Source organism: Alligator mississippiensis, chromosome 6 (assembly GCF_030867095.1).
Source record: "Alligator mississippiensis isolate rAllMis1 chromosome 6, rAllMis1, whole genome shotgun sequence".
NCBI classification, from domain to species: Eukaryota; Metazoa; Chordata; order Crocodylia; family Alligatoridae; genus Alligator; species Alligator mississippiensis.
In genome coordinates, this window is record NC_081829.1 from 75,029,088 (window position 1) to 75,055,309 (window position 26,222).

General features: G+C 43.4%; 1 protein-coding gene across 5 annotated transcripts in view; it reads right to left on the reverse strand.

Moving 5' to 3' along the window:
- Positions 1-15,032, reverse strand: part of LRRC27 (leucine rich repeat containing 27) — an 85,798-nt gene extending 70,766 nt beyond the window's left edge. For 2 of the 5 annotated variants that reach the window (XM_019482918.2, XM_019482917.2), the window contains exons 1-4: positions 14,645-14,786; positions 6,481-6,708; positions 5,997-6,127; positions 965-1,023 (exon numbers count right to left, since the gene is read on the reverse strand). In XM_019482918.2, the coding sequence (XP_019338463.1) occupies positions 965-1,023; positions 5,997-6,127; positions 6,481-6,696 (406 nt within the window). In that variant the 5' untranslated portion in view covers positions 6,697-6,708; positions 14,645-14,786. Of the gene's footprint in view, positions 1-964; positions 1,024-5,996; positions 6,128-6,480; positions 6,709-14,644; positions 14,788-15,010 lie in introns of those variants that run through there. The other 3 variants (XM_019482919.2, XM_019482920.2, XM_059730015.1) reach the window with 2 other exon arrangements.
- Positions 15,033-26,222: the final 11,190 nt, after the last annotated feature.

Here is a 26,222-nt window from a genome sequence, read left to right on the forward strand (position 1 = left end):
TATATATACATTGGCTCTGCAACAAGGATCCTGGAAAAAATAACTCCAGCTTCAGACTTTGGTCCCCCAAAGCCCTCACACTTGGGCTAGGGGACTGGCAGCTCTGAGAACCACAATGGGAGCTTGGGCTTTCAGGCTTCTTGGCTGCCCATTCCATGTTGCCACTGTCCCCAGAAATGGCTCAGACAGTCCCCAGGATTTTAGGGAAACTCATTCTGTTCCGTTAAAGAAACAGAATTTTGGGGATAGGTTGACGTATCCAAAACCTTTTTTAAATATCCACAGAAATCCAGCCTTTGTCCTAAACTGAAGTATTTTTAACTTCAGACTTTCCATAGAAAAATCTGTTTTCATCAGCTGTAGTAGTAGGTTCTATAATGTGGATGCTCAAAAACAGCAGTCAGCAACATACACCCTATGGGCTGAATCTGGCCTACAGATGGGGGCTTTGGCAGTACTCACTTTCCCCCCCTGTGCCACCTGGAGGGGCTAGGGGAGGAGTGCCAGTGGTGACTGGGCCCTAAAACCTGCCTTTCTACTTTCCTCTGACCCAAGCTGGGTCATTCCAGCCCTTAGTGTAAAAAGGTTGTCAACTGCTTCTCTAAGATGTTCTTGTGATCCTTGACATGTATTCTTGCTTGAACAGTCTGCCAATCCCTCCTGTATTGGGGATGATGGAGAAGTATATTTGTGAACATTTTCCTTCCTATCAATGAATATGATCTAGACTTAAAGTTTAGGCTGCTACTTACTGGTGCGTTGCTTTCATGAAGCAACTGCCTTTTACTATAAAGCACATATTCACTACAAAACGGGCAGCAGCTTGTGTTGGTTACATTTAGACATTTTAGTACATACCAATATTGATTCTGACTACAGCATTAAATGTTAAAAGCCAAAGTATCAGAAAATTGCTAGGACTTTTTTTGAAGTATAGGCTTCTGTAAAAGAAGTAAGTACTTGCCAAGCTCCACAGGCAATCTTTTTATAGGATTTCCTTCTAAAAGTAAAGTTGTCAACTGCCTGTTAAGAAAACAGAACACAGTAACAATTGTAAAAGAAAAATTAGCAGGAACAAGTTATAACACAAGTACAATTAAAAAGCAATCAGCATTATTAGGGGTGGGAATAGGGGCACCAGCCCCATGTGCCAATTTAGGAAGAGCACCAAGATCATCTGCCATCCCTGCAGGGGATGCAAAAGCAGCCTCATAACATTGCTGTTGCAGCAGCAGCAGTTGGTGAAAGGACTAGGGTGGCCACTGGCATATCCCCTTGGTGAGAGGCAGGCCCCTTCAGCCAATCAATGGTAAGGGATGGGGCTGCCACCTCCTCAGCCAATCAGCAGTGAGGGGTGGGGCCACGGCAAAAAGCCACCTCCCTCCCTCCCTGGCTGGGAGCCCTGCTCCTCCTAGCTGTGCACAGCCCTACCTCTAGGCACAGCCAACAGAATTGCAAGGATAAATGATTGACACATATTTCCACCAGTGAACAGAAAAACAGGATTTTTTGCAGACATTACATGTAAACTGGTTTCAGTGATCAGAAACTGGTTTAAACCTGTAACAGAACAGAAGCTCAGTGCACATAAACCAGTTTGAAAATGGCTGAAACTGGTTTGAGATAAATGTGGTTGAATGTAGCATCAGACTTGACTGATTTGGGCCAAACCAGTTTATGCAATGTCTGTCCCAGGCCCCTTCCTGGTTTAAGTTAATTCAGAGTCCCCCAGCATCCTGGCATGCTCTCTGGGCTGGCCCCTTCCCTTTGCTCCCTGGCTGAAGCTCCAGCAGAGACTGTACAGCAGGGTCTGCCAGGCTTCCTCTTGCTCCCTCTCCTCCCACTCCTCAAGCAGGGATTCCCTCTCCCCTCCGCCTTACACAGACACCTCTCAGCATTAGCTAGTATATCACATGCTGGCTACAGTCCATGCCATGGGAGATGGGACAAAGGCAGACAGGACTGTGTCAGCTTAGGGCTTTTTGGAGCTAATCAACAGGTAGCTGGTAATGTCCCTCTGTTTCTTCCTTGGAAAACCTATTTAAGAAGAGCTTGAACAAATGGAGAGAGACTGTTGTTTTCTTAATGGGCTGATAAATAGTGAGCTGGAGGTGATAAACACTGTGTTATCAACTCCCTGCTGGGCTGCTGGGGCCGAAGGCCCTGTCCTAATCAGAGTGTCCTGCTGGACCCTGACCATGCCCCCCTTCAGCTCAGCACTGTAGAAGAAAAGGGAAGATTGCTCTAGTGCCCCCTGACTTCTAGCCTGAGCCACTGCAGGTATGTGCCAACATTTCTTCAGTCAAGAGGGGATGTCTGTGTGCTTACAAACCAGTTTAGCCTAGCCAGTTTAGACTAACCTGCAAAGATTGAATCAATTCAGGCTCAGGCTTTTTGAATGTCTCTCCCTAGGCAAAGGGTTTAAAAATAGGATGGTTCGGTATAAAACAAGACAGATGGCCACTCTAGCATGAACACTGGCTGCTGCTGCTTTAATTATTATTGCTGGGGCTTATATCACTATTATCAAGTTTGAGTAATAGCTTCCCTTACAAGATCCCATTTTCAGTTTATTACACTTAGCCAGTCCTTAACCATTTGGCCTAAAATTGTCCTTACAGAGCATATATCTCAGGCTAAATTCAACCAGAAGAGCTCAGTTATTTCAGAGACATTTGAAGAAATGAATTAGTCTTCAAATGGGGTGGCACTAAATTCCTAAAAGTTATGGAGGGATGCCTTGAGTCTAAAAAGGTTGTGAACCACTGGTTTAGAGAAGAGCTCACAAGGGCAGGACAAAACTGATTAGTCAAGAAACCCAAGAACTGGGACCTTTTAGGGATAGTGAATGCAAACATTTCCTAACTTGAGTGCTTGATTTTGTAATGCCAGTAAAAGTTTACAACATTTTAAAATGTAATATCTAGCTGGTATTTTTAATTACATGCATTTGTATAAACAAGGTATTAGATGGACTCTACATTCAGAGATTTTCCCTTTATAACATTAACATCAGGATAAAATCTGATACAGTTTCCAAGCAAAAAAGCTGCTACTTCTGCATTTTGATGAATGAAATGGATAAAACGAATTTATAATGTGAAAATTCAACAACGGGAAAACATGCTGAGTAGTTTCTAACACTACAGTTATTTCTCTCTCAAAAATCTTATTTAACATATATATTTTGTCAGCCACGTGGCTCTGGATTCATATTTTTTAAAGGGGATTCAATTCAACAGAGAAATGTTAAAAAAAACACAAAACACTTCTGCATATTATTTTACTGAATTAGATTAAACTGAAGTTCAATTAAAGACAATCAAGTACTCCTAGCTTATCTTTTTTCTTGTGATTATTCAATAAGGTCCTAATCTAAAATCCAGGGACAATGGAAAGGCTCTACTGGCATCAGTCAGCCTTGGGTCAGACCTCAAAATCAGACAGAGACCCTGCCAAAGTATCTGAACCTATGAGAAATTATTAGCTGCTATCAGAATCAACTATGTGGATACAGCTGGTTGCTTTATATCCCACAAAATGACAGACTTGGAATTTAGAATTTTTAGCCACATTTACCAAAATCTTTCTGTAGCTGTGGAAGACAGTCTCACTTCTGAAAATACAAATTATTAATTTCCCAATTTAACTTTAAAAGATCATCAAATAATAACCCTCTTGCAACAAGACACAGTGGTATTCAGTCTTATCTAATATCAGCATGACTCAGGTCTGTATTTCTATGCTTTTCGTGGTTTAAGGTAGAAGTTTAATCTTTTTATATGTAAATTTTTCAATGTTACTATGAAAAAAAGTCTTACTTATAGAGTCAAGGCAGAGCTCTCTTTTAAAATAAAGGCAACAAAGTCTTAAGAATTTCTTATAAGGTTTTGTGATAAAGTTGCAAAACAAATTAGTATGATTTTTAGTTTAAACTTTAATTGATTTCTAAGGTATTCTGTTCCTATGAGAGGAAAAAACTGAATTTCTCTCACATTTTCAGGCCACAATTTTACACTGAAGAAAGCCTACACATAAAAGCCTGAATATTTCCTTCCAATAAGAGTGCTGCTCATTGACTAAGGTTTATGCCATACAAACTACATCTAAAAACAGCTCTGATCACTCCTGTTTTCATGAAATGAAAATAACTAGCTTTTAGAATATGAAATAATTATCACGTTATTTCTCAGTTTATTGGATTAGAACATACAACACAGGCAGCATATACAGTTATGTCACAACTGCCTTATTTGTATCAGTTTCATATTTAAGTATGTTAATAATATATAAAAAGCTACAGTATGCAACTGTTTGATTACATGCATTTTTTCTAGCATACTGTGTTATTTTCTAAGCTCAAGATAGCTATCTCACAGAGCCTGCATACACTAAGTACAGTAAGCCCATAAGCTTTAGTGACAGCTAGACTGTATCATCACAGTCATATTTCTCTCAATATGGTACAAGTGGATCTGTTCAACTTTACCCCTTAACTGTGGGCAGAAATACCTTTAGTGACATTACTATTTAAGTCTTCCAGGGAAGCTTTTAACAAAAGTAAGGAAGCAGCCCATATTCTTGATTTATGCCCTTTTTTATTAATCATTATTGCTGAGAAAATGTAACAGGAACCGGAAACTCTACAAAGTTTCTCTAGAATGTTGAGCAGATCATTCTGTGGCAGAGACAGGCTCTCGGTCTCCTCAACTGGACAGGTTCACCTTTCCAAGCCCTTGGATTATCTTAAAATTCCATTAATTATCTATATTAAATCACAAAATTCCAAGAGATCATGTTTAACTTTGAAAAATTCCACAGCATTTCACTGTTTTCAAAGGCTGCCTCCTTCCCACACTAGCCATAGTGGATAAGCTAGGATTCCATTATATGACTAAAACACATCAATTTTTAAATTTGGCTCAATGCTTCTTTCAACACAGAAAAAGTTACTTGTTCGTTTATGCCAATTATGTTGATATAGTATTGTCAAAACTGTGGTCTTTGGTCCTTCCGATGCCTGAAACTTCAATAAATGATAAGTTATGAAACTACTCTTGGCTTCTTGCATAGGTTTAGCTTTCTGTATCTTAAGCACTCTTTCATATCCCATTATTCACTCAGTTTATTTGATGGCTAACCCCTCTGATAATCAAGCTTAAAAATCTTCCTCTTGATGTTTAAAGACCTTTCATGCATCCATGCCTACACAGATCTAATTTAATCAGACCTGATACAGGTTTACATCTAACCAGCAGCATAACCAAGACAGGATAATCAAGGCAGCAGCCCCAGGTGCTGACTTGGTGGGGGCGGAAGGGGAGGTTGAGGAAAAACAACAGCTGCAATCACAGCTGTGCAAGTGCACTGGCAACACCAATGGCTGGAAGTTGCCACTGCCTCTGGCATCCAGCTGCTCTGTCACGGCTCTGCATCTGATCAGTTCTGCAGGAGAAAACTGGCTGCAGATGCTGCCACAGGGAAAAGTAGTGGCAGTGCTGGCTAGATCCTAGGTTGGATCAAGCATTGACTAGATCCTCGGACCTGAACTGGGTAAATTTAGCTGTTGAAGCCCCACGTCCGCAGGCCAGAGGCCCATGGGCTGTAGGTTGCCGACCCCTGTTTTAAAAGACTGAAAGAAATTACCAATCTCATTCTTGTTTACAATCCAAATCAGGATTTAAAGCTGTGGACCTGATTTTCCTTTTAATTTATACCAGCTGAAATAGTAGAGCTGAAGTGAAAGGAAAACCAGGCCTTATGTTTCTATAGGTAAGAGTCTGTGCACTGACATACTGTACTGGTTAGGTCCTCCAGTTAATTTAATTTGAGTCTTGTCTTAAATATAGTTCTTAATTTTGTTTATTGATCCTCAGGTCTGAGGTCAATGTAAAGCAAAAGGGCATAAGTTTGAACATTAGAAGAAAATTACATTAGAGACAAATAGAGGAAGAATAAATTAGTTATTAAATTATCAATAAAACAAAAGGTCTTACTTGTGACATCCAATTCCAGGGGGGAGAGTTTTAATTTTGTTATCCCGGAGATCCAGCCAAACAAGATTTGGCAGCTTCTGAAATAAATCTTCAGGAATTACAGCCAACTGATTTCTTTCCAGATGCAAATGCTAATGCAGAAAAATATAAATATGTTTTAAAACTAGACCTACATTGGAATGCCTGTTCCACTGGCACGCAGAACTTTAATGTTAAAATGCCAATAAACTGAACCATGAACTATTTTAATAATTACATTTTCACAAAATATATATATAGGAGATGACAGATAAAAATCATTTTTGTAAATTATACAAACAAATAATCAGGTAATAGTTTTCAGAAAATAGATGTTAAATCGTAGATAAAAATCTTTATTTTTTCCATTCACATCAAGAAAAATAGTATGTGGCTGTTAACTATTAAGCAGGAAATGTATGCCAAAGGTATAATTATAAAGAGTTGCCCATAACAGTTTACTTACTTGTAGATCGGGTAATCTATATATATCCTCAGTGAGATGTTGGATTTTTTTTTCACTCAAATCCAGAGTTTTTGAAGGAAGAGTCAAAATGTTTTCAACAGCTTTCCTAATGTATTTTGCTGAACCAGGTGCAGACAGGTCTCTCTTTCCATGATATTCCTTTTCTGAGTTATCACCGCTATCATGACACACTTTAGAAATGTAGCTTTTTTCCATTTGTCAGCAAACCTAAAATAATGATCCAGTAACATAAACTGATCATCAGAAGCCAAATGAATAAGATAAAAACAAAAAAAAAAAACCTTAGAAAATAAATAAATGAGGTTTCTTGCCATCTTCATTTTCAGATAATTGGTAGTGCTATAATACTTTAGCAGATCTGAAAATAGTGAAATGATTCTACATGTTTACCTACATTTAGATATATAAAATAGGAGGGGGGAAAAAACATTGACTTAATTTATCTCTCAACTACACCTCTTGTATCTTTCTTAGGAGAATAGGAAAGTAAGGTTGGAAGGGACCTCATAAAGTCATCTAATCCCGCCCCCTGGTCAAGGCAGGATCATGCCTGACTAAACCACCCAGCCAAGGGTCTGTCTAAAACTGCCCTTGAAAAATTTCAAGGATAGGGAATCTACAGCTTCTCTAGGTAGCCTGTGCTTGACCATTCTCATAGTCAGCAAGTTCTTCTTAAACTCCAATCTAAATTTCCTCCACTGAACCTTGAAGCCATAGCTCTTAGCCCTGTACCTACAGTCACACGGAAAAAATTAAATCTCCATCTTCTTTATAATAACCACCCGTCACTGTTTTGGAGATGCATATCAGTCCCCCTCTGTCTTCTCTTCTCCAGAATAAACAGTCCTAGTTCTTTCAACCTTTCTTCATAAATCTTGTTTTCCAGGCCTCTAATCTTTCTTGCCGCTTTCTACTGGACTCTTTTCAATCTGTTCATACCTTTCTTGAAATGTGAGTCCCAAAACTTGACACTACTCTAAATGAGGTCTCACCAGTGCCATATAGTAGAAAAAAACACTTCCCTTGATTTGCAAGTGACACTTGTGCAACTACGACCCAGTATGCTGTTGGTTTTTCTTGAAACAAAAGCAGACTGTTCATTCATATTCATACTCCACTGGTTCTTCTCTGCAATACAACCCTAGCCAGTCTTTTCCCATTGTACTTGTGCATACAGCTATTCTGTCCTAAGTGCAGGACTTTGCACTTGTCCTTGCTGAATTTTATTTGACTGGCTTCAGACCATTTCTCCAGTCTATCCAGGTCATTCTAGATCCTACTGTCCGGAGCGTCTGCAACTCCATCTTACTTGGTGTCACCTACAAATTTGCTAAGCATGAACTCAATCCGATTGTTCAAATCATTATTGAAGACGTTAAACAATACTGGGACCCACAACAAACTCCTGGGGAACCCCACTTGATACCTCCTTCCAACTAGATATTGAACGATTGATGTTCACTTATAAAGCACAATGATCCAACCACTTATGCATCCCCCTTTACAGTACTTTCATTAAGTCTGTATTCCTTTATCTTGTTCATGAGAATGTCATGATAGATAGTGTAAAAAGACTTGCTAAAGTCAAGGTATATCACATTCACTGTTCTCCCCCAAACCACAAAAAAACAGAAGGAAATCAAGTTGGTCAGGCATGACTTGCTTTTGATGTATCCATGCTGGCTGTTTCTGACCACCTTGCTCTCCTCCAGGTGCTTCAAAACAGGTTCCTTGAGGATAGCTTGCTCCTGCACCCTTAAAAGGGCTTCTATAAAGTACCATCAACTCTCCCAGACCCCCTTTCCCCTCAGACTTGCATCGCAGGGGATCCCACCCACTAGTTCCCCGAGCCTGCTCTTCTGAAGTCCAGTGTCCTTATTCTGCTGCTCTTCTTCATGGTGAATTGATTTAAATCAAGTGTATTTTAAATCACTCAAATCAGCAAGCCAAAAGCCTAATTTAAAATCACTGATTTTTATCAACTTTCCTGTTGTGTGTGTGCATGTATGTGTATATATGAATACATGAATGAGTGTGTGTATGTAAGAAAGGTGCTCTTTCATTAGTTGATATAAAAATTTAAACATCTTGATTTCCGACTAAGTACATTTTTTTTCAGAGATTTGGTGCATGCGTTTCCTAGGTACACAAACTAGATTTTATACATTCACACACACACACACACACACACACACACACACACACACACACACACACACATCCTTTACATATTTAGATTATAAGAAATCTTACATTTTAGTATGCTATGAAATGGTGAAATATATATTTCTTATTCATTAGGGCTACCTCTACAAGGGCTCCAGTGTGGGGGTGGGGCCTTTTAAAACGCCACAGCATCTCATGTATTCAGCATCCTGCATATCAATATGCTGGTGGGGGCGCTTTAACTAAAGTTCATTTGACGAACTTTAGTTAACATGTCCCCACCACCATTTTGAGACATGGGATGCTGAATACACGAGACACTGCAGCACCTGGAGCATTCTAATTAGAACGCTCCAACACACTCAATTAATCCAGTCTGCTCCAACATGTTCAAATCAGAACATGCTGGAACATGTGTATATGCACCCTAAATGATTAACTCCATTATGAGTACAGAATCATAAATATTCATAATTTGAGAGTGAGCTAATCAGAGCTTAGGTAAAGAGACTAAAACAGGAGTTTGATATCATCCAGGTGGACAGCACTGACCAATGGGTACACAGGATGGTGTCTGGTGGAGTCTGAGGCCAGGTTCCAACACCTGTGATGACTTTTCTAATCTTTTTCATTCAGGAGTGTAGACCCCACATCTCTTGCAAGATCAAGCCCCTAATACATGAAATATTGTGCCATATTTTTAAAGTGTGATCTCAAAAGGTAGATGTTTTCCCCTCTCATTCCTCTATAGAAGAAAACCAGTCTTTAAACTTCAGAGTTTTTAGCAGAGGCTCACTCACTCAACAGATTATGTTATTTAAATTATTTTAATAGTTTCGATTTATACGGTTTGAAAAGAAAACCCAAGTATTACTACTACTAAATTCATACCTTAGCCAATGCTGCATCAAATTCAAATTTTATTTTAAGCAGGTTTATTTTTAAAAAGAAAAAACTTAATTATAATTTAAATAAAAAAATGAAGCATCAGATTTTTTTTTTTAATCAGATTTTTATCCATGCTGCTCTTCTTCCTTCCTCTCCTTAGAATCTTGAACCCTTCATTTCACGATAACTAGGTGCATCTACACGTGCAAATGCTTCAGCGTGGGTTTACTCTAGAGTAAATGACTTTAGAGTAAACCCACCCTGGGCAGGAGTCTACATGTGCAGAGATTCAGGAGCAAATCTGCTGCTCCTGGCAGTAGTTGGCTCCCACCCGCTCCGGCCCTGCACTAGCCCCCTGCAGCAGCCAGGGAGAGCTCTAGGCTCCCCTGGGTGCCAGGGGCTGGCAGGGAGCATGGGGTCAGGAAACAGCTCAAGCTGCCTCCAGTTGGGGGCTTGGAGATTGCTCCCTGTCCCCAGGAGCTGCGTGCTGCCAGGGTGAGCTCCAGTGGTGGAGCCCAGGCAAGGACAATGTCCCTTTACCCTGGCAGCAAGGGGCTCCCGGTCCCAGATCGGGGGCAGGGGAATTTGAAAGAGCTGGGGGTGGGCGGGGTGGAGAGGAAGGTCCCAGCCCCCTTGCCCCAATCTGCCAGTAGGGCAGCTAGCAGTGAGGGGGAGGGGGCTGGGACGTTCCCCTTCCCTGCAGCTCTTTCCAAGCCCCGTGCCTCAATTGCCCAATTGGGCCACAGGGCTGGGAAAAATCTGCAGGGCTGGGACCTGCCCCTGACCAGGACAGCTCCTGGCTAGCCCCAGGCTTCATGGAAAGTCTTCATGTGCAGCCTGGAGCTGGCTGGGGACTATCTAAAATGGGACAGTCCCCAGCCATCTCCAGGCTGCACGTGCAGACTTCCTCACGCAGCCCAGGGCTGACCAGAACTGTCCTAGTCAGGGGCAGGTCCCAGCCAGCTCCAGACTGGGCAGAGAACTCTCCCCATTCAGGGAGCTCCCAGGGCAGGGAGCAGGGGTTGGGAGCTCCTTGCTGCTGGGGTGGGGGGACGTTGTCCCTGCCTAGATTTCGGCAGCAGCGCCTACCCTAGCAGCAGGCAACTCCCAGGGCAGGGAGCAATCTCCCAACCCCTGCTGCCCAGGAGCAAATCTTCTCCTGGTCAGTCGTCTACAGGTCCTGTATTGTTCAGTAATTACTTGTCAGTTAATTTCCTACTTGCATTTGAAAGCAGAAAATTAACGCCAAGTAGAGGAAATTACTGTGAAGCAAGGGTCAGCACATGTAGACGGTGATGCTTACTATGCAGTAATTGCTCTAATCCTGAGGGATAGCCAGCACGGGTTTATTGCGGGTAGGTCTTGCTTAACTAATCTTATTTTCTTTTATGACCAGGTGACCTATCACCTGGACAAGGGAGAAGAGATTGATGTCATATATCTTGACTTTAAAAAAGCCTTCAATCTGGTATCCCCTCTTGGCAAAACTGGCTAACTGCGGCCTCGGCCTCACCATGATCCGCTGTCTGAGGAATTGGCTCTGTGGTAGGACCCAGAGGGTGGTGGTTGACGGAAGTCAATCGTTGTGGTGCGCTGTGACCAGTGTGGTCCCTCAAGCCTCTGTCCTAGGGCCTATACTATTTAACATCTTCATTAATGATGTAGACATTGGTGTCAGAAGCGGACTGACCAAACTCTAGGGTAAAGTGTCCACACCTGAGGACAGGAGGACAATCCAGGCAGACCTTGACAGGCTCAGGAAATGGGCAGATGAGAACCTGACGATGTTTAACACCAAAAATGCAAGGTTCTCCACCTTGGAAAGAAAAACCTGCAGCACGCTTATAGGCTTGGCAGTGCTACGCTGGCTAGCACTACGGACGAAAGGGACTTGGGGGTCATGATTGACCACAAGATGAACATGAGCCTTCAATGTGATGCTGCAGCTAGTAAAGCTAGCAAAACACTGGCTTGCATCCATAGATGCTTCTCAAGCAAATCCCAGGATGTCATTCTCCCATTGTACTTGACCTTGGTGAGGCCACAGCTGGAGTACTGCGTCCAGTTTGGGCTCCACAATTAAAAAAGGAGGTGGAGAAGCATGAGAGAGTGCAAAGGAGAGTCACGCGCATGATCAAAGGTCAGGAAAACATACCTTATAATGAGAGGCTGAGAGCCATGGGACTCATCAGCCTGGAAAAGCGCAGGCTCAGGGGTGATCTGGTGGCCACCTATACATTTATCAGGGGTGCTCACCAGGATTTGGGGGAACGTCTGTTCACCAGAGCACCCCAAGGGATGACAAGGTCAAACGGTCACAAACTTCTCTAATGACTGTTTCAGGATGGACATAAGGAAGAACTTCTTTACTGTCCAAGACCCCCAGGTTTGGAATAGACTGCCGCTGGAGGTGGTTCAAGCACCTACTTTGAACGCCTTCAAGAGACATTTGGATGTTTTTCTTGCTGGGATCCTATGATCCCTGCTGACTTCCTGCCCCTGGGGCAGGGGGCTGCACTTCATGATCTTCCGAGGCCCCTTCCAGCCCTAGTGTTTAAGAATCTATGTAGATGCTCCCACTGTTACTCAAGTTACCTCCCACTTTCACTTTCTCATCCAATTCTTCCTTGTTTCTGAGCAGCAAGTCAAGAAGGGCTTCCCCCTTTAGTTGGTCTCTCCACTATCTATACCTACAAATTATCCCCAACACATTCCAAGAATTTGCTGGACTGCCTGTACATTCCTGTGTTGCCCTCCCAGCAGATGTTGCAGTAATTCAAGTCACCCATGAAAATCGGGTCGTGTGATAAAGAAACGCCTACTAGTTGTTCAGAGTTCCACTTCTTCCTCCTGCTTGGTGGCCTATAGCAGACACCCATGGTGACATCCCACCAACTGCTCTCCTCTGACTTTTACTCAACTGGCATTCAACAGGTCTACCTCCCACTTCATACTGTACCTCAGAACACATGTACATCTTCTTTATATATAGGGCAACACCTCCTTGTTTTGTCTCCTGCTTTTCCTTCCTAAACCCATCTATGATAGTACTCCCGTGAACTATCCCACCACATCTCTTTAATCCCCAATACATCAAAATTCCTCAATTGTACTATACTAGGACACCTAATTCTTTCTGCTTATTCCCCATGCTTCATGCACTAGCATATAAACATTTCAGGTAACTAACTGATTATCCTACTGTCTTCTACACCACTCTGCGTGCTTGGAATAGTTCTGTTTTCCACAGACATTTTCTCTGTCATATCCCTTCTAAAAAATATGTCTTCAGAGTTGTATATAGTACTCTCTTTTCAACAATGGCTACCAAAGCGTATTAAATATATGGTATTTCTTTCCCAGTTTCCTCTCTCTATTCCCTCTAACTTCTGCCTCCCTTTACCAACATTTTTTCTTCTTTTTTTTTCACTTGTTCCAGCTACTACATGGCTGTTCAAAATTCTTGAATGCTTTGTCTTCCCATTTATATCTAAAGAGTAGCTATTTCCCTCTTTCAGATCATAAAGGGCACTTCTTAGTTCACCTTAAAGTATACCCAGCACCCACTGTACTCTGCGTTTTTGAACTATTTTGTCTGCATCAGACCATAAGATTCTCACACTTTAGTGACGGTTTCTCTTCTTCTTTCCATTGGGTTCAGTGTAATCAGTGCTTATCAAAGGTAGGTGGTTTATGGAGCTTATCAAGATGTTCACACAGAATTGTATTGGTTGCTTTTTTAAAATAAATGACTAATGTTAGAAGCCTGTGTCCGTATTTAGGTGCACATAGCCGAGAATTTCAGAGTATGCAAGTAACTTAAAAACACATTGAAGTTTCATTAAAAAACACGAAACAGACATTTTTCCTAAGTAAAAAGCTTTCTGAATGGAATTTGGCAAATGACTATGTACAATGCTTACATAAGTACATCACAAAATGGATGGATATTTGATTTAATTTCTCTGATTAAGTTACCTCATCTATAAAACAGGAATCATCATAACAAATTCTTACATACAACCGTTTCTTATACAGCAGTTTTCCTCAGTAGATCTCAAAGGGTGGAAACAGAGTGAGAGCAAATAGATATCCATACACTTTGTCATGCCACATATGTGGTCCCAACCAGGGGAAGTAATAATTTGTGCTGCTTTATTGTGGTGGATGTCTATTTGCTTTATGGAGGGAGAGTGCAAGCAGTCCAGAGCATGCGGCAGCTGCACCACGCTGGCTCTGTGCACTGGATCTGGCACTTAGGGCCAGTCTATGGGCCTGATCCAGACCAGCCTCAGATCCAGCATACAGGCAGTACATGCAGGCTGCACCTCAAACCCTGCACATTGCAGTAGCATGCACCATCTCCAGTCTAACAGTGCATGTCACACAGGGCTGGGCTGGGCACGGACTGCATGTGGTACCCATGCCAGACCGGCCCTGCACGCTGTATCTGGCAAGGGGAGCTGGTCTGTGGGCCCAATCTGGACTAGCCCCAGATCCAGTGTGCAAGGTCTGGTGCAGTGCAGATGCCACATGCAGCACACACCCCGCCTGGCCCTGTCACATACAGTCCATACCAGCTGGGCTCTCCAGGCCACATGCGGGGCTAGGGCTAGCACTGGCTGCATGCAGCGCACCTGTTGGAGACCCACGGGCCAAATGCTAGGGCTCCACGCTCCAGATGCAGCCCATGGGCTGTATCTGTAATACTCCTGGTTTAGGTTACTGCAAGTCATTTTGCTGCTTGGTACCAATTTTAAATATTCACACGCAAGTTCCTGAGGCTTTTATTACTGTACATCATTTATCATTCGCACTGTTGTTCGCAGCATCACCTGCTCTCACCTGGGCCCACGGGCGACTGGCGCCTCTTGAGCCTGGGGGGCCACACCAACCAAGGCCGGCCCCACAGCTGCACACGAGGGGCCGGCGCACAGCTGCTCGCTCCCGGCCCCCAGGGCACAAGTGAGCGCAGCAGGCCCGGGAGGCGTTACAAGCCGCAGCACCGCGGAGCCAGGCCCAGGCCCAGGCCCAGCGCAGCCCAGCCCCTCGGCCCGCACGTGGCCGGGCTCCCCCGCGCGGCTCTTACCTGCGGCCGCCCCCGCCAGGGTCCCGCAGCTGCGCCGGCCCCTGCCCGCTCCCGCCCGGCTCCTTGTGTCGGGCCCCCGGTGCAACAAACGGGCCGGCAGCACCTGCCGGGTCTCCATAGCGACTGCACAGCGGCCGCGAGCCCGCCCCAGGCAGAGCCGCGCCCCCCCCGCCCCTCCAAACCCCCGTCTGCCCGCGGCCCTCGCAGCCTCCGAGCGGGGCAGCCGCACCGCAGCTTCCTTGTTTTGTTTACGAGCGTGTTAAGAGGCTACAAAGGACAGGGGACCAGTGGAGGCAGGGCAGGGCAGGAGGGCCGCCTGCTGCCTGAGGCAAACCCGTCTGCTGAGAGGTGACTGTGGATACGAACCGCGCGGAGTTTGCCAGGCCTCCGCGAAGTCTACAAACAACACCCGGTTCATTCCTTTGTAAGGGCGCGGAGACCCCTGACCCGAGAGGGCTGCTTACTTCAACCCACTCCGGCCTATTTAGTTGCTCCCTTTTTGCTTCAGGAGGGGGGATCACTGAGACCTTTGGGCTGGAAGGGGAGAGTCTTAGCACCAGGCCAATTAAAAGGAAACCCTCAGCTTGATTCTTCAAATAGTGTCTGGAAAACAGTTGCCCCCATTAGCAGAAAAGGAAACTTAATAAACGTTCTTCAGGGTGCCTCCCGCGTCTGGGGGGGCACCCGATTGCCAGGGGGCCCGCGGCCGATCGCGGACCCAGCGGCGAAACCAGATGTGCACTTCCAATGTTGCGGCTGGCGCTTCCCCGGGGTGCACGGAGAGCTCACCCGCGTGCACCCCCTATGCGTTGCCAATGTAAACGTTCATGGCTAAAATTGAAAGACCTTTCATGCCAGTATCTTCCAGATATAAAAAAGGAACAAATTAAATAAGCGAAGAAAGGTGAAGATGGCACCGAACAAGTTTTTCTGAACATTTCTCATTAAGCTGAGATTTTCAGCTTAATTCTCTCTTTTTTTTCCCTTCCTTTTCTAATGCTGCTTGCTGCCTTTTACTGTGAACCTGCTAATTATCCTAATTATGATATTTTAAATGGGTGGCTTAAGCACAAACTGTTGTGGGACACCTCTGATGAATTTTGTGGATTCCACAGAAACATGAACCATTTCATGGTCTGGAAAGTGAAAGTTTGTGCTGGTGGCAAACTATATTTTTCCTTCAAACGCTGCTAGTCTCAAACAATTCAGTTTTCTTCATAATAAATTTACAAATGTTCTCAAATTCGCCTGAAGAAGCCAGTGAAAAGTGAGATGGAAGGATGTTATATTATCACCACAAAATAAACCATTGCTACTGCAACAATTTTTTTTCACTTTGATAAAGGTTACAAATAAACAGCAGGAGTCACATGCAAATCATCACTCAATGAAGTTTCATACATTATGGGAAACAATAGTGATATGGGTGATCATGCTGCAAGCATTTTAGGACTTGCCTTAATTTTACTCACATATTCAGTTTGGTTAATATAAATTGAACTATTTGCATAGTCAAAATTAAGTACCTGCTTAGTTGTTTTCAGAATTAGGAATGTAATGATGGTAGATTTTTTTCATATTGGTCTCTCCGGTATCCATCCTATTTTGTAAATTTGATTTGGCTTAAAAAGTATTTATCACCTCTTTCTGTTAAAAAAGTTGTATTGTGCTAAACCCATAAAAATAGTGCTATTCCACTTTTTCCTATGTTGTATTCACTGTTTATAAAACTACTCAATTTTTTGTTGCTCCCTGTTGTTGTGATACAATTAGACCTGTTTTTAAATAGCGGCATCCTACAATTCATCTATAAAACTGAAGCGAATAATGATATAAAAGATAAGTGGGGTTTTATGTCAATCTGAAATAAATATATTTTTAAATAAGATTTGCAGAGATTGATAGAAATCCATTAGGATACAGAGAAGAAAAAAATCCAAAATAACAAACATAATTTAATTCTAGAAGTGCAGGCAGACAATTCTGTGCCCTGTAATTTGACCAATAATTTGATTTGTACTACCCATAATGCTTGAAAGCTGGAAAATGAAATTGACAATACTATGTACATACAGTTTTGCTGCCCAGCCTTGTGTTTATCTAGCTGGATCCAGAAACAAACTATTTTTAAAAAGTACAGTGTATTGATTGTTTACATTTTATAAAAGCACATAAGCCAAATTCATTTGCACAAATGTCAGATACACGATGTGTGAGATCTTTTTTGGGATACAATTCCTGATTGTAGCAGCAAGAAATTATATCACATAAACTGATAAAGTGCTTTGTAGCAGAATACAGAGGCCTTATTATTTACAAGTAAGCAAACTGCTAATTCCCTGCTGACACCTGTGCACTGGGTTGTGTAACAAGCAAGAGCTTGGGACTAAGCCAGCCAGACTCTTAGATGTGTCGTATTAGTTTAGGGTTTTGATCCTGCAAAGTCTTATGAATCTGCTTAGCTTTATAAATGTTAAGCAATCCTAATAGGCAGAGACTTCAGACCTCAAAAACTATCACATAGAATCTGAATTATTTCAGAATTGAGCTGTTCACAAATTAGATTTTCTATTCCATGGGAAAATTCAAAGTTCCAAAATAAATAAATAATTTAGGTTGGAATGAGAAGTGTAATATTGGACATTTTCTGCAATAAGGAAATACTTAAAGGCTACGGACAGAAGTTACACATAAACCAGTGTAAGTGATCAGGAACTGGCTTAAACCTGTAACAGAACAGAAGTTCAGTGCACTTACACTACTCTTAAAATGGCTGAAATGGATTTAAAATAAACCTGGTTGAATGTAAAACCAGGCTTAACTGATTTAGGTCAAACCAGTTTATGGAACGTCTGTCCCAGATCCCCTCCTGATTCAACTTAACTCACAGTCCTCCAGCATCCCAGGATGCTGGGCCCTAGACTGTGCTCTCTGCTCTAGCAAAGCAGGGCAGCCCCACCCCCAGCTGTAAGTAGAGTGGGGGCAGCTTTTCCATCCCTGGCAGCTGGAAGCCGGCCAGCCAAGAATCAGCCTGGCTCCCAGCTGGGGTGGGGTGAGTAAAGCTTCCACTGCGGGTTTCCCTCCATGCTGGGCACAGCCTGGCTGGAGGTCCAGAGCTGGGAGGGGCATTTCCCCCACAACTCTCTCCTCAGCCTGCTCGCCATCCAGGGAGGGGACGTGGCCAGGTGATTGCCCCAGCTCCTGGCTCTGGTGCGGGGAGTAAAACCCCCACTTTGGGCTCCCCCCACCTTCAACCAGGCTGGGGGTCCAGAGCCCAGGTGCAGGGGAACCATTTTCCCCCCTCACTCCATCCAGCCAAGGAGGAGGCATGGTCAGATAATTGCCCTAGCTCCCAGCTAAGAAGTAGGAAGTAAAGCCACCACTGCTGGTTTCCCTTCAGCCAGCCTGATGGCTGAGGAGAGGCATGGCCAGGTGATTGCCCCAGCTGCCAGCTGCAGGGAAGCTCACAGTGAGGGCTTTACTCCCCCACTCCAAGCCAGGAGTCAAGGCAGTCACCCAGCCATGCCTCCTCTGCTGGCAGGCTGGGGGTCTGGAGCTGGGTGCTAGGGGTGTTTCCCCCCCACTCCCTCCTCAGCTGGCCTGCTGGCCAAAGAAGAGGCATGGCTGGGTGATTAACCTGGCTCCTGGCCCTAGGTATGGGGGGTGGGGGTGAAAAGAAGAAGTGCCCTGCTGGGCCTCTGTTTCCACTGGGTAACTTACTTGCAGGACATAACTGAAGAAGTTTCTTAGAAGGAAAAGGTCTGTGACAGCTACCTACTGCCAGTTTGAAACAATGAAGAGACTTAAGTCTATAAGGCTAAGTATAGACATTACAGGGAGGTTAAATCAGAACAAAACATCTACCCAGTATCAGGTAAGTCAAGATGGGCGGCAAGTAGGGGGTTGGGGGTCCAGCAGGCTGGAGAGTATCAGGGGTCTGGTGGTGGGGGAGGCATGACCCATGAGAGTTGGGGGGCAGCCATGACCCACAGGGTGCAGTGGGCAGGAGCGGCAGGAACTGCGGGTGGGGTGGGTAGGCCCTGTGCAACCTGCAGGCAGGGCAGGTGGGACTGGTGCAACCTGCAGGTGATGAGGGGGCCTGTGCAACTTGCAAAGGGTGTGGGGCGGGGCAGGTGTAACCCATAGAAGGGGTGGTGTGGCCAGGGCAGGCATGACCCATGAGGGGTGGGGAAGCCAGCATGACCCATGGGTGGGGTGGGGGCAAGTTGGTCTTAAGGATGTCTTTGAAGTGCTTTCTCTGCCCTCCTTTTGAGCATACACTTTGACTGATCTGGAAGAATAAAACTTGCTTTGGGAGTCTGGAGTCAGACATGCAAATGATGCTGCCAGCTGAGCAAAGTTCACGTTAGATGATTATTGCTTCAATGCCTGTGGTGTATGCTTGCAAGTGGATACTACTGTTGGTGCATCTGTCTACCCACTGGATTCAAAGGATCTTCCACAAGCTGTTTTGATAGTAATTCTCCAGTGACTTGAGGTCTCTCCAGAATGTCCACATTTCAGCTCCGTACAATAAGGCGGGGATCATGACTGCTTTCTAAACCGTGATACTGGTTTCGGGTCTGATGCCGTGATCTTCAAACACCCATTTCCTCACGTTTCCTAAAGCGCTTGCCCATGTGAAGTGATGTTGCATTTCTTGGTTGATGTCAGCCTTCTGTGAGAGATGGCTTCTGAGGTATGGGAAATACTCAGCGTTCTCCAGAGTCTCACCTGGAGCTGAGGACTGCTCATTAAGAGCTTGTTGATGGACATCAACAGGAGATGGAAAAACAGGAGCATCAGAAACAGGGTGTCGCAGACTGAATCAAGAACCCAGAGCCATCCACTCTGCATGGAAACATGCCCAAGCTGCAACAGTCTTTTGATCCCAGATAGGCCTTGTCAGCCATCTTTGGGCACACAGATAAGACAATCGTGGAAGACAATTATCCTCAACTGTGAGGGATTGCCAATGATGGTGATGATGAGATAGCAAAAGATTTCTTGGGGTAAAGGGTTTTTAAACTAGCAAAGGCAGTAGCTGTAAGATAGAGCTCCACAAATTCAGACTAATAAAAGATATCACATCTAATAAAAGACAACATATCTACCCAAAGAACCTTGTCTGCCTATGTCTTTAGACCAACACTGCTACAAGCAACAACCCACAAATTCAGACTGGAATTTTTTTTTTTTGGTGGGAAGGGGGAGCATTATTTGTCTGTTTTGTGTGGGGTTTTTTTAGGGATTTACCACTGGAAAAATATTTAAAATCTTTACATTAAGACTGGGTGTATTTCTAACATGTGCAGTAAAAAACATTCTGGTGATCTTTTCTTTGAAATGCTCTAGTGTCTATGTGCCTGGAGGCAGGGACTGGAAATTGGGGAGGGGTTGCCTTTGAGTCATGGTTACACAAAGAGATTTGGACTGTGATGATAAGCCGGAGATATGGAGACAGGATCTCTGTAAATAGAACTGAACCAGGACAAGGAACCAGAAATTAAACAGAGACAGGACTGGGACCAGGATAAATGAGAGGGAATGGGCCAGAATGAGTCAGGCGCACACAGAAGAATTTACCCAGAAGGATATCCTTTCAGATCTTGAAAAGAAATCCAATATTCCTGAGTCTCACCAGTGCCCTGCTATCAGAACATGTCTGTGAACACCCCTGGCAAAGTATTTCATTCTCTTCTAGTGCTGGTTCCTATAGAGAATGACAACCAGATAGAAAACAACCACCTGCAACTGCTATCGCTTCCTCTGTTATCTCAAGTAGCAAGCATCTGTGCAGTGTATTAAAGGTTGTAAACCCAGATGACCCATGTGTTTATATTGTGCCAAAATGTCTAGTTTTTTGTTTGTTTTTTTAAACATAGGAAGTTGCATACAGGCATGTTAAAAATTCATTATTATGGTTGTTTGTAAAGTCCACCACTCAAAAGTTAGGGAATACAGAAATAAAAATTACCTGCACAGTGTTATTCAGCCCACTTCTGCATATGTATTATGACATAGTCCTTCATTCCCTGAACACATGCCTTTTTTATCCCACAGGATAGGGGATATTGTTATATTATGGGTCAGAAGAAACTCTGTTAAATGTCATAGACATAACAACTGTCTTCCATGCCAGCCTGGGCTTGCTCTGCCCCAGCACACGTGTAGACGCTGAGCCTGGGAGTGGTTTACTCCAGCTCAAACAGCTCCAGAGCCTTAATTTCATGAGTAGATGCAACCAAGAACTACTAATTTGATAAAAGAAGAATGATGGAGAATACTGATAGCTGTATATACTATTGCTATGTGGGAGAGACAGATTTGGAAAAACGTATAAATCTTTTGGTCCTTGTATCAGTTTCAGGATCATCCCAAATGTCAACCTTGTTATCTCTGAGGAGAATATATTACTGCATGTATTTCCTGAACACCAGACAGCATATTATGAATGGAAATGTCTTGGCCTTGCAGCCACATGTGTTTGATTGATATAGAGGAAAAAGCCAAATGTCAGAAGGACAGGTGAGTGAAAACCCTGACTACAAGTGGCTCAAATTCTCACATTTATGGTCTCACAACAATGGAAACCTCTGTAAAAAAAACTGTCCTCATCTGGATTGAATAAGATGAAGAGTCCATGAACAATAATTTGAATACCTTTCTACATCTCATTTACATATTGATACAGACTGCTAATTAGGCTATTGCTGACTATTGTAAGAACACAAGTATGGTGTGATCGCTAATATTTTGAAATCCTTTTTACTTAAAATGTACTTTCTAGGCTAGTTGTCTGACTAAATCCTAATTATAACACTATTTATAAAAAAATAAAGAAAAAAAGAGGCAAGATAACTAAATATATGCAAGGGAAATTCTACACAGAGTAATGGTATGGTGCAAACATAACTGCTTTAATTTAAGCAAAAGGTAAACATTTATAGGGGTGCACTGATAAAGATTTTCTTGGCCGATACCAATAGCTGATGATTAACCATTCATATTGGCCAATCTGATAACCGATATTTAATCATAATGCAAGGCATTTTAAACTACGGACATAAATAAATCTTTTTTGTTTGTTTTTGCATTTATAACACACACACACACACACACACACACCTCCTGTCTGCTCTGGCCTTTTATGAGGAAGGTGGTGACCACCTTATTCTCATGCACATCACCCCTTGCCCATAGCTCATACCTGCAGCCCTGCTCCCTGTGCAGCCCACGCTGCCATCCTGGTGGGCAGGGCAGACCCTCGTGTGGATTGCGACACTGGGCATGTTGGGAGCCCCAGGGCACGCTACTGCCTCAGCACCGGTGGGCCTTGTGCAGCTGAGCTCCCACAGTTGCAGGGGAAAAGCCACTTTTGCAAAGGTTCCTGGTACCTAGCATAGCAAAATGTCCCTTGTGCAGCACCTTACCCCATCTGTGTGCAGCCCAATGTCTCCATGGCAGCTCCGGTGTTCAGCCCCCTCCGCGCGCGTGCATGGTGTTGCTATGGCAGTGGCAGCAGCAACAGCAGCAGAAGCCGGTAATGGTCCCTTTGTTGCTGAGTGTGGCACTGTGACCGCACCCTGGCACCCCATCCCTCTCCCACTACTTCCTGGGACCTGCGACTGCTGCAGGCTTGTGCCAGCGTTGGGGCATGAGGACTGGACTGTGCTCCCCAGGGTGCTCTGGCTGTGCAGCTGTAATTATAGGCTACAATGACCAAAAAAAGCCAATAGCCAATAATGTAATTTCTCCTTTTATCGGTGATGATCGGATAGCCAACCGATATATCGGTGAACCCTTAAACATTTATATTAATTTTGTTACATAACATTAAAACATATAACATTATGTACAGGTTCCCTATTACTGAATCATTAAAGAAACCCAGAAAACAGTTCTGGAAGCTAAATTACTTGACAGGTTCCATCTAATAAAAACAGAAATCTTGTCAATCACTTTAGAGGCCCAAGTATTGTAGCTTTATCTTTTTATGGTTTAATAAACATTTTTCAAGTGAATTTTCAAAAAGGTAAGGCACATTTAGAATGCTTTGTAATTTAATTGTGAACTACAATGCTTAATAATTATAAAAATTATACCATGACTTTCAATGCTAATTGTTCAAATCATTATTCTAATTAGCCAGTTGTGTCTTTGGAGTGATATTTAAATCCTTCATGAAGCACGGTCCTATCGCAATATCGCCTTTTCTCATATGATAGATATCTAGACAATTATTATGTAAATGAGAAGAAGGAAGTAGGATAATAGCAATAAAAATCTACCTTCCTAGTTTTGTGTTATTTTCAGTAAATCAATGCCACTGACTTTACCAGCAAAGGCAGCCAGTATGGCCAATATTTCCTTCTACAACTCATTCTGTTTTGCACAGATTACTCAACTGTTTTGGAAATGTATCTTTTAGGTAAAAATATTTTATCTACTTATCTGCCCTCTTTTAAATTGTGAACAAGAACCATTCCAGTTCAAGTGTCCGGAAAGAACCCAGTGCATGTGAAGTGCAGTCAAAAACTAAAAACAGCAAAGTCTACAGAAAAAGACACCAAATAAAAAATATATCATTCAACAAATAAGGGCTATCCCAGAGGGATAATCTGGGAGGGTTTGGCCTACACTACTTTTGAAACAAGTGCTCAAGCACAGAATTCAAACATGGGATTTCTCTCCTGTAGGATAAACCCAAACATCAATGTTTTGTGAATATGCACAGAGGACTGCAGAGTTGCTTTGCAGCTGTCAGGGTCGGAAACCTCCCTGAGGCAGGCTCCAATGGCAGTGTTGTCTAGAATTTAGTGAGCCTTGACATGGCATATGTGAAATGCAATTAGACAACCATTTAGACATGGTCTTCCTGATAAACAGAACTGCCCAGAGACTCAGTGTCAAAAGAAATCGAGTGGATTTTTAGGTTTGGTTCTAGTGAAACCTCAAGGACCTTTTGACATCAAAAGTAAGAAGAAGAGACTCTCAGGATGGGCTTGCACATGTGGGAAGGATAGGCCAATAGGCTTGTTATGATGAAGTGTCAGAAAAAATGCAAGTGTATCATGTCATAAACTTTTCTTTCTGAAACTGTAGATAATTTATGAGACGCCCAAATACGAGCCTGGTCTTTGTTGAGACCATGCCTATGTACCGCTATACTGTCAACTACTAAGCTGTCAAGAAGCTCCTTGGATGGGTCAGAATAGTGATCTGAGACCAAACTCTTAGGTTCATAGGAAAATAGGGCTGGAACAGACCTCATAAGGTCATGTAGTCTAGCCCCCTGCTTAAGGCAGGATTCTTTGACTAAACTACCCCAGCCATAGGCGATGCATAGGGGGGACATGGGGGGACACGTGCCCCCCTGACAGGGGTGTCCCCGCCACCAACAGTGGTGTTTGCGGATGCTCACCAGCTCTGTCCCCATCGCCGGCGGCTTCTGCAGGTGCCCCCGCAGACTGAGGCACCAGTCACCAATAAGTATCTACCTAACCTGCTTTTGAACATTTCCAAAGATGGAGATTCTACAATTTCTCTAGGTAGCCTGTTCCAACGCTGACCACCCTCATAGTCAGAAAGGGTGCCTATACATGTGCCCCAGGCTGCTGAAGCATCACATGTATTCAGCATTCCATGTTTCAAAATAGTGGCAGGGGCACTTTAACTAAAACTCAGTGAACAAGCCTTAGTTAAAGCACCCCCATGGTCATTTTGAAATGCGGGATGCTGAATACATGCGACACTGAGGCATTTTAATTAGAGCAGCTGTTCAGGCACTGCTCTAATTAAAACTCCCCCCTCCCACCCCAGAGCATGTGTATAGATACCCAAAGTTCCTACTATTGTCCAACCTGCTGAAGCTTGAGGCCATTGTTCCTAGTCCTGTCCCCTATGGCCACACAGAAAAACTCATCTCTATCCTCTTTGTAATCTCCCTTCAGATGTTTGAAGACTTACCAAATCCTACCTCAGTCTTCTGTTCTCTAGACTAAATAATTCTAATTCTTTCAGCCTTCCTCATAAGGCTTGCTGCCCTCTCCAGTAATAATTTTGTTGCTCTGCACTCTTTCCAGTTTGTCCACATCTTTGAAACATTGGGCCCAAAACTGGACACAGTAATCTAGGTGAGGCCTTACCAAGGCTGAATAGAGTGCAACAATCACTTCCCTTGACTTGTGACACTTCTGTTACTACAACCTAGGATGCTGTTGGCTTTTTCTGCACCAAGAACATACTCTTGGTTCATATTCAGCTTATGATCTACTATAACCCTCCAGGTCTTTCTCTGCAGTGCTGCAGCCTAGCAAGTCATCCCCAGTCTGTATGCGTGCATGTAATTACCGTATTTTTACGCATATACCCCGCCCACGGGTATAAGCTGCACCCATGTATAACCCGTGGAAAATTGTAATCTCAGAAAAAAGTCCGTGCATAGCCCACACCCATGTATTCCCCGCACCTAGTAGTGTTGTTGGGGGTGAGGGGATAACGGCCGTTTAGTCGTTAATTGTTACCAGAAAGATCGCCATTTGAGTGCTAATTACTGCTGTCAATTTGTAACATCTGCTCAAGTGTGTTTATACTTACTGTCAATTTGTAACATCTGCTCAAGTGAAATCCTTATGCCGTAATTAGTAAGCAACATATGAAGCTGAAATGAATGACCTTGTGGGGTAATTACTGCAGGGTCCGATCAAAATGCCCAAGAGAAAATTGTACACATTCAACTTCAAATTGTCCATTATCGATCACGCCAAGAAACATGGCAATCGCGCAGCTGGTCAAGAATTCTCTGTGGATGAAAAATCGGTGCGAGAATGGTGAAAAGAAGAAGGCATTTTGAAAACTCTGAATCCGAGAAAGCGCGCTCGCAGAGGTATGCATTGTAAATGGCCAACTCTAGAAGCTAACCTGAAAGAGTGGGTTGTTGCGCAACGAGAAAGCAACAAAGTTGTGTCAACCATTGCTATTCAGCAGAAGGCCCACGTAATAGCAAATGAGATGAAAATAACAGACTTTGGGGGTGGATGCAATTGGGCACGTAAATTTATATGCAGAAATAATTTAGCTGTTCGTTCACGAACTACCGTAGGGAAAAAACTGCCAGGTGACTGGGAAGAAAAATTAACAGAATTTCACGATTTAGTGCGTAAGGAGTGCAGCATGCATAATTTGTGTCCTGCAGACATAATTAACATGGACTAAGTACCAATTTCATTCAATGTCCCAGCAAGTCGTACAGTTGATCAATGTGGAAAAAAGACGATTGCATTATCAACAACAGGCCATGAGCGAACAAATTTCACCGTTGTGCTAATGTGCACCGTGAGTGGTGCAAAGTTAAAACCAATGGTTATTTTCAAACGGGTAACGATGCCCAGAGAAAAGATTCCAAATGGAGTTGTAGTTATTTGCAATAAGAAAGGGTGGGTGAACAAGGATGTAATGAAAGAACGGACAGAACGCTGTTTTCAAACACGGCAATGCCTAAATCTTTGCTAATTTTTGATGCGATGGCAGTGCGCAAGCACTCTAGTGTTCAGAAACAAATAAATAAAGCTGGTGC